General features: G+C 48.3%; 1 protein-coding gene across 1 annotated transcript; it reads right to left on the bottom strand.

Moving 5' to 3' along the window:
• Window positions 1–6,068: 6,068 nt before the first annotated feature.
• Window positions 6,069–9,971, bottom strand: mafaa (MAF bZIP transcription factor Aa). The gene has a single exon (XM_086144335.1). It carries the CDS (start codon window positions 8,991–8,993, stop codon window positions 7,962–7,964), a length of 1,032 nt encoding a protein of 343 aa, XP_086000461.1. The 5' UTR covers window positions 8,994–9,971; the 3' UTR covers window positions 6,069–7,961.
• Window positions 9,972–14,767: the final 4,796 nt, after the last annotated feature.

Here is a 14,767-nt window from a genome sequence, read left to right on the forward strand (position 1 = left end):
TCACGTCCTTGCGCTTTATAAACCAGGAAGCATTTTGTCGATAAAGTGAAGGTGTTTTTTTTTTTTTGTTAAAGCAAAAAAAAAAAATCAAGTTGCTCTTTTTTCGGTATGAAAACCAGGCCTTCATCGTCCCCCCCGCCCTCCCCGACGCCCGCAAAGTGCCACGCGGACAGCCGAGTGACGGCGGCGTCACCGATCCTGACACACCGGCCGCGGCTGCACGCCCCGAGGGGGTGGCGCCGCCATGACGGAGCCCCCCCGCCCACCTCCCGCCCGCTGACAGGCTAACCGCCGTCATCATTCGCGTCCGTCGCCCCCGGAGGAGGAGGAGGAGGCTCAGGCCCGGTGTCACGTCTGAAAAAATATAAATACTGGACGTCTCCCACAGTGGAGCAAAGTTGGTGTGTGGTGTGTGTGTGTGTGTGTGTGTGTGTGTTTGTGTGTGTGCGTGACTATACATACCAATAATCAGAAGCCACCCCCCCCACACACACAGAATTTTTTCATCACTATTTTTTGACGATTGCCCACTTTATTTTATGCCATCTCATATTTCTGAATTGTGATAGTTGTACAATTAATATATACATATACATATACATATGTTTATATACATATGTATATGTATGTAAATGTATACGTATATATCTATATATATATATATATAGATATATACGTGTATCTACATAGATGTAGAAAAGAATTGGGGTAGAATTAGGGAATCCCTGACCTGTGTGTGTGTGTGTGTGTGTGTGTGTGTGTGTGTGTGTGTGTGTGTGTGTGTGTGTGCGCCGCAGGCAGTGAGCCTGCGGTGTGGCTGCAGCAGAATAATGGATTGTCGATTGACCCTCCACCTGCCACCGAGGACACACTCTCTCTTCATCCCTGCACGTGTAAGAGTGTGTGTGTGTGTTTGTGTGTGTGTGTGTCACTATCATCAAAAAACCCTAATGAAGCCACTTCTCACCTCTGACACATTAAGAAACAATGACAATGGAATAAAACTGCAGAGTCACCCTGAGAGGTGGAAGTGAGATGTGTGTGTGTGTGTGTGTGTGTGTGTGTGTGTGTGTGGGGTGGGTGTGCCCCCAGTGTTTAAGAGGTCAACCCGGTGACTCACCATGTGATCAGTGTCCAACAGGAAGGGAACTCTCTCTGAGGGCAGAAATGAGGAGGTGAAATTGCAGCAGAGTGGAAAATCAAAAGGGCGGCGTCTGACTTTAACCCCTTCAGCTTCCTGTCAATCATCCAGAGCCGCGTGTTCAGCCATAAATGTCTGGAAAAAAAAAAAGAAATATTGATGATGTTTCATATGCTCAAAAATAGAAAAAAAAAAAAAGTAATCAGAAAATGTCACAAAATTTGCAATAAGTACATGTTTTCCATTTATTTTTCTGATTTGTAGCGGAATATTCATTTACTAAATACAACACAAGTGACGTAAATTGGAAAAAGTATCATGTAATAGTACAATACAATATTTAGCTCAATAAATGTTCCCCAGATTGTAGTATTATAATTATCTATTGATAAATGTATGTATTTCTTACTGGCGTCATATTTCAAAGTGTCTAAATGGCAATAATAAAAATAAAGGGTTTGGATTTTAAGTCCAGCGAAGGGTTAACGCATCTCTGCGGGGTGTTAAACCTCCTAGTTTCCTCCTGGTTTCAGCACATCCTGCATCCTGTATCTCTTCATTCATCCGTTCATTTGTTTGTTTGTTTGTTTGTTGATTGCGGTGCGTTCAGGGCCGCGGATTTGCTGTTCCGGCAGATATTTTTTTTCCCCCCCTTTCGTCCTGTGATAGCACGTCTAAATGTGTCCACTCAGCACGCAGCGTGTCACAGGAAGTCTGCATGTGTGTGTGCGAGGTCGCAGCAGAGCGCCACCTGTGCCAAATTGCTTTCCAGGGCGGCGGCGGCGGCGGCGGTGGCGGCGGCGGCGGCAGCTGCTGGAAGTCTCTGCGAATTGGCGGCCGCCCGGGTCACTAACTCAATCACCAGATCAGGAGTAATAATTATTAATTCCCTGCGAGCGCTAACGGCGCGCCGGTGATTTATCAAAAATGTCGATTACGTTTGGCGCCGGGTGACAACTTTTTAAAGGGGCGAGCCGTCGCCCCGGGGGACGAGGGCGAGGGGAGGGGCTGCACGCCGTCGTTGGATGAGGGATTGACGGCTACCGCCGCGGAAAAATAAATAAATGAAGTTTTTAATAATAGTCGCGTTCGGATCATTAGAAAACTACACTGATCGGTGATTTCACTTCCCCCCGGAAGCGGAGGGTAAGACCAAGTCAGGACATGGAGGGGGGGAGATAAACTAAGGACATGTTTGGGTCAGACCAAGTTGAGACATGTAGGGGGGTGAGATGAAGTTCAAATACAAAAGGGGAGAGACCAAGTCAGGACATGTAGGGGTCAGACAGAGTCAGGACATGAAATGGTTGAGACCAAGTTCAGACATTTAGACAAAGTTGAGACAAGAAGGGGTGAGACAAACTTCGGACCAATATGGATCAAACCAAGTTGAGACAAGGTGGGGGTGAGACAGGAGTCATAGCATGGACATTGGGTGAAACCAAGTCAGGACATGCGGGGGGTGAGAAAGAGTACGGACACGGAGAGGGTGATACCAAGTTGAGACGTGGATGGGGTGAGACCAGGTGAGGACCAAAAGCCCGAGTGGACCGAACCATATCAGTGCAAATGGACGGACCGTACCAACGATGGCCGTGGCCGGGTCCTGCAGAGGTCAGAGGTCAGAGGTTCCTTCCGTTCCACTGAAACAAACACAAAAAGCCAATAAAGAAGTCAGGTGACCTGATAATGGAGGACCTGGGGGCTCAGCTGGACGTCCAGCCTCCACCACAACAGGTGTGTGTGTGTGTGTGTGAGTGTGTGTGTGTGTGTGCAGGCAAGCTGATCCTCAGAGACGCTGACTGGGGTGAATCTCAGACGCCAGAGAATCATTGTCTCCCCTTCTTTACCTCCCCCTCCCTCTCTTCCTCGCTCACTCTCTCCACCTCACTTTCACTCCTTCGCCTCCCTCTCTTTCTCACTCTCTTTCTCACTCTCTTTCTCACTCTCTTTCCATCTCCCTCATCCCTCGCTCTCCCTCTTCCTCGCTCTTTCCGCTTCACTCATTTTGATTCTCACATGTACTTTGCTCTGATTTATGGAAGGGGGGTGAATCCCAAAGCGTTGTCATGGTGATCTCTCTGTTTCCTCCCCCCCCTCTCTCTGCCTCACACACACACACACACACACTGTGCATGCCACACACATGCAGTGTGAGGTGACGGCTGTCACGCCAGGCGCTCCTGACTCAGCAGGAAGCGGCGAGCGGAGACTGATGGCGCCCGGAGAACGACATGAGGCTGAAATTAAAATCTGACCCCAGATGAAATGTTTTTTTCGACCCTGACAGAAAAAAAAAAAAAAAAAAAAAAAACTGTCTAGGGTCAGCACTTTAATTATTTCATTTCTCACGGGGAGAACACACACACACACACACACAAGGCTATATATATATTAATTTTAAAGCTTTTTTTAAGCCTTTCTCCAAAACAGTCGATTTGGTCTCGACAATTTCGGGTAAAAACCCAGGACTGATGTCCTGCAATGCTTCCAATGGCCTCTAGGGGGCGTTTTCGTGGACTTTCAACGGTTTAAAGAACCCCGATGTTCTACCCGAATCATTTGTAAAAGAAAAAGAAAAAAAAAACGCAAACTCTTCAATATCCCACACGGACCGGCGGCCTTGGTCATGTGACCAACATGATCCGGCCTGCAAACATCCCATAATATGCGTTGTCCATGGGACGCACGGCGTGAACACGTTAGCCCATAGAAATGCAGAATATCTGAATACGAAACATGTTTTTGTTTTTCTTCAGGATGTGACGACCCTTTTCCTGGTCACATGACCCTGGGCCTGGTCATGTGATTTTTTTTTTTTTTTTAATTTTCAGAGCTTTTTTTGGTTCAATTTCTGTTTATTCTTTTGTATTATTATTTCATTATCTATTATCACAATGCATATATAGTTTTAAATTTAGATTAAAAAAATTTATTTAACCAAAAATCTCAGGAGGCGAGAAAATGCTGTGAAATTAAACACAGGGTCGGCAGGAAGTGAAAGGCGAGCTCCTGCTTACTTTCTTTCAAAATAAACATTTTGATTTTGTTTTTTTTAAAAAAACAGCCCTCCAGATCTTTTTTTAATGCATTTCTGGGGGGGAATTTCAGAATTTCAGAAGCAGTGAAATTTAGAATTAAAACTGGAAATGGGATGTCCTCCCCCCCCCCCACGCCTGAGAACATGACACCTATAAATAGATGTACTGGCATAGAAATAGTCTGGGCGGACGCTCGGCGTGCACGTGAGGAAACAGAAAATAAAATAGCGAAGCGGCCGAAGGCACACAAACCTCCCTGTGCACTGGCATCACGCACATGCACGTGCACATGCACACGCACACATGCAAAGCATTCACATCGGTATTTACAGTATATGATATGAATACACACGTGTACACTGTGGAGACACACAAACAGGTGTTTTTGTTTGTCCGCAGTTCCGATTCGAGGGCTGGGGTGGGGGGGGTGGGGGGGTTACACGCATGCCCACGCGCGTGCACGCACGGGCAGGAGTTTAACTGCATGTAAACATGAGCCTGCAGAGGCTGCAGATCACTGACTTTCTATTATTGACCTCTTGGCCTTCATCCCTCCTCCTCCCCCTGCTTCTGCCCAGCGCGCACGCACACGCACGCACGCACACACACACACACACGGACGGACGGACGGACACACACGCTCCTTCTGGGTGAGTTATGATAGCGCTCGGAGTGAGCGGCCAGATGCGCGTCACATCAACTCCATCGTCAATCCGGGGCGTGCATGTGCGTGTGTGCGTGCGTGCATGTGTGTGCGTGTGTGTGTGTGTGTGTAAGTGTACCCAGATAGAGCTTCCAGTTTCCCACTCTGTTTGCGTTCGTGTGTTTGACAGACTAAGAGAGTCTTGCATGCCCGTTGCTCACGCACACACGCACCCGCGCACAGTCACGCAAAGTTGGAAAGTGAAAGCCGCCCGCGGGTGTCCGGTGGCGGGAGGAAGCTCGTCAGGGGCGGACACACACACACACACACACTCGCAGGAACCCGCTATGTGAGGAACATCCGGGGAATCGTGCGGCTTCCTGAATATTATACACGGGACTTTGCGAAGGCCCCGATTTAAAATCGATAAATCGATAAATCCAAAGCCTAATTTCTTCTTCCTTCAACCAAATAAACTCCCGCCTTCGATTCGTTACATTTTTCCATCCATTCGCTGTTTGTCATTGATAAGATGATTATTACTGTAATTATTATCGATGGAAGGCCCCGGATGTGACACCGATTAGCGCGTGAACCGGTGACTTCCGGTTCCGCGGAGACGCCGAATGTAAACAAATATTTAATTTTGATTAAGTTGAATAAAAACATGTCAAGAAATAGATTAACGGGGCGATTTGTTCGTTTGTTTTTCCTTTGCGGCCTGAAGTCGGAAAACCGGCCTGTTCTGGAGGAATTAAAAATAAAAATAAAAACACTCTGGAATGTAATTGTTTGTTTTTTGTCTCCGATTAGAAAATAAATTGCAAACAAAGATGGCGGCGTCGGGTGGGACACAAACTTTTTATTAAACATTATGAAAACAAGATTCTCGACAACGTTGCACTTTAGTTGTAGGTTGTTTTTGTTTTTGTTTTTTGTTTTTTTAAATCTCCACTTGTTGACACGTTTATTGAATAACTATAGAAATCATATGTACAGATATACATCGACAGCACTGTGCAGAAGTCCGCTCCCATTTCCGCAATTTATCCTAATTCATTCGTTCATTCCTCTATTTATTTTTGGTTTCCTGAATCACCCGCAGTTTTTTTAAATTATTTTTTTCCCCCCGTGATTGAAATTTGACAATTAGAAACCCGTTCATTGATAGAAACGGTGTGATTAACGCGCAGGTCCGATTATTAAACGGTTATAACACGAGAAACGTGTGATTCAATCTCTATATATTTCATTTTATTTTTATTTTGAACGGCCGGTTCCTCCTGCACTTTCCCGCCATGCAACAGGTCAAACACTTCTGCACAATATTGCACATACAGTATATCTAGGCGGGGGTTGGGAGTTTAAAGGGTTAAAAAAAAGGGATAAATAACAAAAAAAGAACAAAAAACAAAACACACGAACTCTGGATTTCTCCCTCTCCGACATTAAGATGCATTCATTGCGTTTTTATCTCCCCGTCAGACAAACCGGTAACTTCTGCCGTTGGTTTTATTAGGACACCGGAGAAACTTCCGGTCCGTCTGCAGACACCGGAAGTACGAATTAAAAATGTGTTATTTATTTAATCATCAGGTTGGTGCATAGAGTTTTAGCAGCGGTTCCTTTGCCAGTTCGAAGAAAGAAAAAAATATATATAAAGAAAGAAAATGAGACCTCGTTTGAAATATACATCCGGGTATTTTCACATTGAAAATAACAAGAAGGAGGGGGGGAAGCAAAATATCCTTTTTTTTTTGTCATTTTCGGTTCTGAAGTAGAAAACAGAGAAAAGTCGGTTTGATCGCGTCTTTTAGTGCAGGATATGACGGGATGGGGGGGGGGGGGGGGGGGCACAGGCTGGTGGGGGGCACAGAGCAGAGATTTGCATGCTGGAACATACAAACATTTCTTTTTTTTTTTTTTTCTTTTTCTTTTTCTTGAAGACATTTTCGTCGCAGAATCCGAGCGTCTCTCCGAAAGAGTAAAACACCACGGGAAGGGAAAGGATGGGAGGAGGAGGGAGGGGGGGGGGGGGGGGGGGTCGGTCTCTACACGTTTTATATACAGGTGGAAATAAATACAAGTCTAAAATCTGGCTCAGTTATTCTCTCTCTCTCTTTCTCTCTCTCCCTTTCTCTCTTTCTTTTTGTCCTTTTTCTTTTTTTAAAACGATAGAAAAGATTGATTGAAAATAGCAGTTCAAGACGCTTCCGGTCGGATTGGTGTGTGTGTGGATGGGTGGATGGGGGTGCCCAGATGAGGAAGAGGAAGATGAGTGAAGACTTTTTTTTTTTTTTCTTTTTAAAGGAAAAGGGGAAGAGGTCAAGTCAACCCAGGCCTGATGGCAGGAGCGCTGTGGGGCCATGCTTTTTTTGTCCATTTGGGAGTCAGATGGGGGGAGCAGAGGGGGGTGTAAATGGAAGGGGGGGTACCATACATGTCCTGCATGCAGGGTTGCAATGGAGAGGGGGGTGAAAAGGAGGAGGAGGAGAAGGAGGGGGGTTGCAGTATTGAAATGTCTTTGCATCACAGAGCGCCTCCGAATATTGCTCCTTCCGGTTTCTCACCCCTTCTTCCTCCACCGTGAAATATAAAATCACTCCTTCCCTCTGCAGGTTAAATTCACTCAATCATTCATTCATGTGTTCATTCACCCACCCAACCCACCCCCGTCCTTAAGACAAGCGTTCTGGGAGTCATTGTTATTATTGTTATTATTATTGTTGTTGTTTTTTTTAAGACAGCCGCGATGATCTGGACCAGCTTCCGGTTCGGGTCAGGTCATGTGATCCCCAAGTTGTCGCAGCGGCGGCGACTGGAAGTCCTGGCGGTTAAGACTCGGAAAACAAAACAAAAGAAATAAAAATTAAGAACAATTAAAAAAAAAAAAAAAAAAAAAGAAGAAAATGAAATAAAATGAAGGAACTATCGCGAGGTTTTCAAAGGCTTCCTATCCCGGGATTGTTGTTGTCGTGTCGGGATGAGGAGTAAACAAACAAACTGAAAAATAGATAAATATATATATATATAAAGTCTGAAAAATATAAGTTAATTTTTTTTTTTCCCGCGGGTGATTTGTTGGTTGGTTGGTTGGTTGTTTTTTTTTTTTCTGGAACCGGAGGTCCGCGGCGCGTCACATGAAGAAGTCGGCGCCGGGCGGCGCCTTCCCGGGCGGCTCCCGGGCACCGGCGGGCCCGCCGGGGCCGAAGCTCCGGCCGGCGAGCTTCTCGTACTTCTCCTTGTAGAGGTCCCGCTCCTTGGCGAGCCGCGCCACGTCCTGCTTCAGCTGCTCCACCTGGTTCTGCAGGCTGCACTTCTCGGTCTCCAGCATGTGCCGCTGCTGGACGCGCTTGAAGCGGCACGACTGCGCGTAGCCGCGGTTCTTGAGCGTGCGGCGCTTCTGCTTCAGGCGGATCACCTCCTCCTTGCTGAAGCCCCGCAGCTGCCGGTTCAGCTCCCGCACCGTCATGCTGACCAGCTGCTCGTCGGAGAAGCGGTCCTCCAGGCGGGCGTGGTGGTGGTGGTGGTGGTGATGGTGGTGCGGCTGGTGGTGGTGATGGTGGTGGTGTCCGTGTCCGACGCCGTTCCCCCCGCCGGCTCCGGCTCCGGCTCCCGCTCCGGCTCCCCCTCCGGCCGAGGCCGCGGACAGGTCCTCCCCAGCGTACGGCTGCCCGCGGAAGCCGTCGTAGGCCTGGTGGTGGTGGTGGTGGTGGTGGTGCGCGTTCCCGATCAGGGCCTCCACCGCGTCCTCCGGGGTCAGGTTGAGCGCCTCCGGGTTGATGTGGTGCTGGTAGCTGGGGATCCAGTAGAGGTCCTCCAGCTGCGGCTTCCCCGCCGCGCCGTGGCCGCCCACGACGGGGGCTCCGCCGGCGCCCGGAGCTCCGGCGCCCGCCGCCGCCCCTCCTCCGCCTCCACCGCCACCCAGGCCGGGGTTGGGCTGAGCGCCCGGGCTCGGCGCGCAGAAACTCGGCGACGACGGCACCGAGGAGCACGGCGTGCTGATCGGCGTGGAGGACAGCGAACCGGACGGCAGGCGGTGGCAGTAACGCTCCGCTTCCGGCGGCTCCTTCTTCACCTCGAACTTCATCAGGTCGAAGTCGTTAACGTACTCGATGGCGAGCGGGCTGCTCGGCAGCTCCGCGCTCATGGCGAGGTCGGCGGCCATGTCTGTCCATGCGACGGCTCCCGGCCCCGCAGCCAAAGCGACGGCGGGACGCGGAGTGACCGCTGCGGGAGTTGCGTGAGCGCCGGTATATATATATAAATATGTTTCTATACGCGTGTGTGTGTGTGTGTGTGTGTGAGAGAGAGAGAGAGGGAGAGAGAGAAAGTGGAAAGGGGGGCGCTTATTAAGGCCGCACGCTTGGCTATATATAGCGGCGTGAATAGACGTCTGCGTGGACTTGTGCACCTGCCGTCCGCGTTCACGTCCGCGTCCACACGCTTGTTGACAACTTATCCCGGCCGGAAAAAGGGTGGGTGGGTGGGTGGGGGGGTCAAGGGGGGGGCCGTGCACGCTCTGCTACCCTTCCCCCCCACCCACGGAAACCCGAGCTTGCGGGGTTGTCCTCGCGTCAACCCCCCCCACCCGCACCCCCACCCTCCCCACGCTAAGGGAGATTTACGGCCGTGCGTGGGGAGGCTCCGGTAGGGTTGTGGGGGGGGGTTCTTGAGTAGGCGAGGGGGGGGTTAGTTTCCAGTCATCGTTGCGGCGGATGCGCCAGCATGCAAAAAGTTTTTCACGCGTGGGGATGCGTGAACAATAAAAACATAATAGTAGTAAAAAACAAAAACAAAACACAACACCGGAAGTGGTGGTAAAAGTCCAGAGATGAAGTGGAAGTGGGTGGGTGGGGGGGGTTGGGGTCACAAGTTCTGGTCGAGGGGTTGGGTGGTGGTCCTGGCGTGGGTGCGGGGGGTCCCGGTGTCTCCGGTCGTCCGTGGGCCCCCGCAGGTCCCGTGACGTCCTGGCGCGCTCTTCGCGTGAAGATGCGGGAGGCGGTAAATTCCACTTGTCGGCGTTTCTCGGTTTCCTCCCGGCGTGTGTGTAGTGTGGGTTAAATGCGTGTGTATGAGTGTGTATGTATGTATGTGTGTGCGTGTATGTGTGTGTGTGTGTGTGCGCGGGTGGGCTCCTCCTGCCCCGCCGGTGCAGCCTCGCGGTGTCACTAGCGCGCCGGAGGGCGCCGCGGATTTATAAAGACGCCGCGGCCCTCCCACGGACACTCCCACGGCCCTCCCACGCCGCGCAGCGACGGGCCAATGGGAGCCGCGGCCCGCATTTGCATGGGCCAATCGCAGCGCTCCGGCTGCGGGGGCGGGGCCGTGGGAGGAGAGCGGGCGCGGCACAGCGCCCTCTAGCGGCCGAAAGGTGTTACTGCGACGGAGGGAAGGCGGTTTCTTGGAGGGAGGGGTAGACCCGCGCGTGGGTTACGTAACGTAAGGTTTCGAGGAACGTGCGAGGACCCGGATGTAGATTGGAATCTGTGAATATCACTTCCGGGTTATCTTAAAGTTCAACATAAATACTACGCTGCTTCCGGTGTCTGGCAGTGACGTCGACGATATAAAAGACAGTTCATAGAAAAATACTACGAATCAATATATTGTGTTCGTAGTAGAGTAAAATAAACGCTTTATAATATCGATTAAAAAAATTCAGAAAAAAACGCCCAGATAAGATATGAATACATCAAATAAAGAGGACAAATATGAATGAAAAGAAATCAATATGATCGATACTTGACCCAGTCTCAGCCGGGAAGTATTTCTGATTCTTCTTTTCTGGACTTTGAGAACATTAGCAAGAAAATGAAAGATAAACAAAACATAAACAAAATCTTAACATATTTTTTAAATCTTGTTAGAAATCAGGCCCTGATTTTTTTTTTTTTGTCATTGATGTGTTCATTGGTGTGTGTTGTTGTCAATACGTTTGTCAATATGTTTGTATGAATGTTCATATATATATATATGTGTGTGTGTGTGTGTGTGTGTGTGTGTGTGTGCTTGTGTGTGTGTGTGTGTTTGTGTCATTGTTGACATGTTTGTGTGTGCACGCGTGCGGTTGCGTCTGTTTTTTGTGTGCGTGCGCATGCTGTCATTAATGTGTTGGTGTGTTTATGTATGTGTGCACTGTCTTGGATCCAATCGTGCGTGTTGTTTTCAATTTATTTACGTATGTGTGTGTGTGTGTGTGTGTGTCATTGGACTATTAGGAATCGTGCTGTCCTGCACACTCGTCTGCAGCCACTAGGTGGTACAGTGAGTATTTTGGAAAGTTTTTTAAAATACCACGCAACTTATCTATGACATCATACACACACACACACACACACGCACGCACACAGCGCACAAACACGCGAAACACACACATATTACTCCAGAATCAGCAAACCACTTCAACTTTCATTTGTTCATATTTTCTCTTTTCTAAAACATCAAAATATTGCAAAATATACATAGAAACATTTCAAATAAAAATCAAAAGTCAACTAGAAGTCTTTTTCTTCTATTTGTTTGTGTGTCTGGTGTTGGGTGAAGACGAAAACGAATATTCCGTTCATGTTTATCGATCGAGATCCGATCTGGGCACGTGGACGCGCGCCAGAAGACGGAAGTCCCCCGAAAAATAAAATAAATTTATTAGAGGTGAGAGGATCAAAGAGAGGGGTTATTAACCTTCATCAGGACGAGCCTCCTCCTCCTCCGGAAGCCCCGGTGACACACCGCCCGATCTATCAATCACAGATCGATCGATCCCGGGCCGAGCGCGCGAACCCGTCTCCCGAAAAATCAATCAGCTTGTCCACACCGATTGGATGAGCAACCGGAAATGATGGGTCGTGTGTATGTGTGTGTGTGTGTGTGTGTGTGTGTGTGTGTGTGTGAAGGGGGGGTGGATTCGGCATTTGGACACAAGCGCGCCATCGATGTGTGGAGAAGACCCGCTGCGCGCGTACGCACGACTCCATCCGGGACAATGAGGAGGAAGAGGGGGATGATGGGGGGGCAGGATGTCGATAGTAGTGATCGGTATCGCAGGGTCTTAAACCGGAACCGGCTGCACCTGATAACCCCCCCCCCCACACACACACACACACACTCACACACTCACACACAAGTCCCACAGGAACCAGAAGCAGGTATGAATGATGGCCATTATGACCCCCACCCCTCATCTATAGCGCCAACACACACACACACACACACACACACAGATCCAGGATTACCCGTCCCCACTGTGATAACACATTAATAACTGATCAATAACTGATTCCTAACTCGTGCTATGGAGAAGATGCACATGAGAACGCAGGAGACCCGGTGAAGGAGGTGAGGTTTGGACTCACCTGGAGATCCTCGGAGGCGCGGCGACTCTTCGTCTTCCTAGTCTCCTCGTCTTCTCTTCAGCTTTTATAGCTTTTTATTTTATCGCTATAAAATAGAAAAAAAAAAAAAAAAAAGATTAGTAAGCATCATACGTGACCTGAGCTCCTCCAGGTCACCTGACTTCTGACCTTTGTGTGAAGGACTGCAATCATCATTCATGTAACTCCTTGTTTTTGTTTCATTGTTTTTTTAATCTAATTTAGTTTATTCTGAGTTATTCTATTTTTAATAACTTTTCTTGCACTGTCCGCCTCCTGATGCGATTTGGACGTTTAAAGGAATATTCTACTCTATTATGGAAATTCAATGTTTTATTTCCCTTTTTTTAAATTTGTACTTTAAATTTGATATTATTCTCTGGATGATTTTAAACACAAATAAAAGAGGAAAAATCGGAGAATCGGATGAAAAATTAGTAAAAAAAACAAAAAAAACAACATAAAACATCTTTAAATTCAATGATATAAATACGATCACGATCTCAAAATCAGTCCCGCCGAAAGATTTTAATCGATGTAATCAATATTTGTGATCAAAATCCCAGTCGAATCCCCATTTTAGTTAAAAATAACAATCGAAGCAAAAGAGGGGAAGGAAAATGACGGGACAGAATGAGGCCACAGTCGGAGGGTTTTTCTGGAGCTTCTGCGAGGGAACGGGCGCTGGTGGAGCACAGCTGCTGAGCTCCGCAGCCCCCCCACCCCGAATCTGCTGGCGAGGACGGAAATAAATCATATCAAGGATATTTTTAAGTCATTAGTCCAGTTTTTTTTTATTCTCCCCCTTTAATAAGCAGTACCTGCCCCTCCGCCCCCCCCCCCCCGGACCGGCCAGCTAAGCAGTCGCCATTGAAGCGGCGCGTCTAAGAAGATCCGTGGCGTTTCATTCATGGCGGCGGGGGGGGGGATCTGATGGCGGAGGGGGGAAGCCGGGGGAAGTCAGGATTTTTCCTTTGTGCCGTTTTTTGCTCCCGCCGACTTCGCTGCAGGTGCACTTCTGGCGACTTAAGCCAGACGGACATCAGCAGGCCGAGGACGGACGGGTGGATCCGGGTTATCTCTGGGGGGGGGGGGGGGGGGGGGGGGGGCGTCCATTTTTTTTTTTTTTTTTTTTTTTTTTGTCACCGCCGCTAAAGCGCTAACGTCGCTCGGCGGGAATCAGCTTTGGCGGGCGACGGAGGAGAGCGGGGGGAGTCAAATCCGCCGCGCGGACCAGGCCTCGCTCGTCATTGTTCGCCTCCGGATGAGGGGATCAACGGACGGACGGCGTCCCGAGATTAAGAAGCACTGACGCCATGTTTACACATCGGGTGCGACACAATGGGTCACGCACAAACACACACATTTACCGAGAGAGCGGTTGAAAGTCGGGGTCACCGATGGATGAGGGAGAAACAAAAGGAGGTGAGTGGAAGATGGAGCGACGGAGAAGCAGAGCGATGAGACCTTCGGATGAATCGATGGGACGAAAGAGCGTCGGGCGGCGATAGAGCGGTAAAAAGGCGGACGGACAGATTGGTGGGTTGATGCTAGCAGTTAGCGTGATTTGTTTAAAATGTCATATCAGCATTCTTTATGTACAGGACTGTGTCAGAAAATTGTGATAAAGTTCTTTATCTTCTGTAATGCAATTAAAAAAACAAAAATGTCATACGTTCTGGATTCACTACAAATCAAATGAAATATTGCAAGCCTTTTATTATTCTAATATTGCTGATTATGGCTTACATCTTACTCAAAAATCCTATCTCGAAATATTAAAATATCATGAAAAAGTCATTTTTGTTTTTTTAATTGCATTACAGAAGATAAAGAACTTTATCACAATATTCTAATTTTCTGAGACAGTCCTGTATACAAACTAGCATAGAAAAAAAAGCACATTTAATAAAAAAAAGACATTATTATCTCTTACCTTTCCATATAAATGAAGTCCATGCGCTGCTCCTTCTGAGGAAAAGCACGGATAACTTGCTTCTAGAATTCTTCCGTTTCTTTTTTCTTGTTCCGACTGTATGTTTCGAGTCTTTTCAGTGTCAAGAATGAGCGCTCCGCCGATGGCGTCCCAGCTGGAACGGCGACCACCAGCCGGAGGAACTTTGTCGCCTCAGGAACAGTTTGAATGAGATCCTTCTGGTCCCAAAAGTTGAGAAGCTGCCCTGGAGATTTACATTCATCCCTCACCGTTTGTGAGCTATACAGCCCGAAGAGATCGGCCAAAAATAACTGGATGGCTGCACTTGACTTGCTAACTGTTTACTGTAGCTTGCTATTGCTAATTCTATTATTCTGTAGCCGAGTAGTAAGAAGGATCCCTGGGATCAGCGGCGCCCCCTACCATGAGGCACCGTCACTGCGTGCCTCACTTGATATCTCTTCGCGGTCGTTTCACGATCGCTCAGCACAAGAAACACGTTACAGTTGTTGACGAAAGAGATTACACACATCAGCTCAACTATGGAAATTTAGTTCATATATCAAAAGTGTTTTTTTCCCTGAAGGGAAAAGCCCGAAGGACAAGAAGAATTTGTCACAGGGGTGCAGGACA

The sequence above is a fragment of the Fistularia commersonii genome, chromosome 1 (assembly GCF_037954325.1).
Source record: "Fistularia commersonii isolate RoL2024-O1a breed Wild chromosome 1, RoL_Fcom_v1.0, whole genome shotgun sequence".
Classification (NCBI taxonomy): domain Eukaryota; kingdom Metazoa; phylum Chordata; class Actinopteri; order Syngnathiformes; family Fistulariidae; genus Fistularia; species Fistularia commersonii.

What these genes read in the sequence shown, in the direction of transcription:
- mafaa (XM_086144335.1), bottom strand. Translation starts at nt 8,993, where the DNA reads ATGGCCGCCGACCTCGCCATGAGCGCGGAGCTGCCGAGCAGCCCGCTC.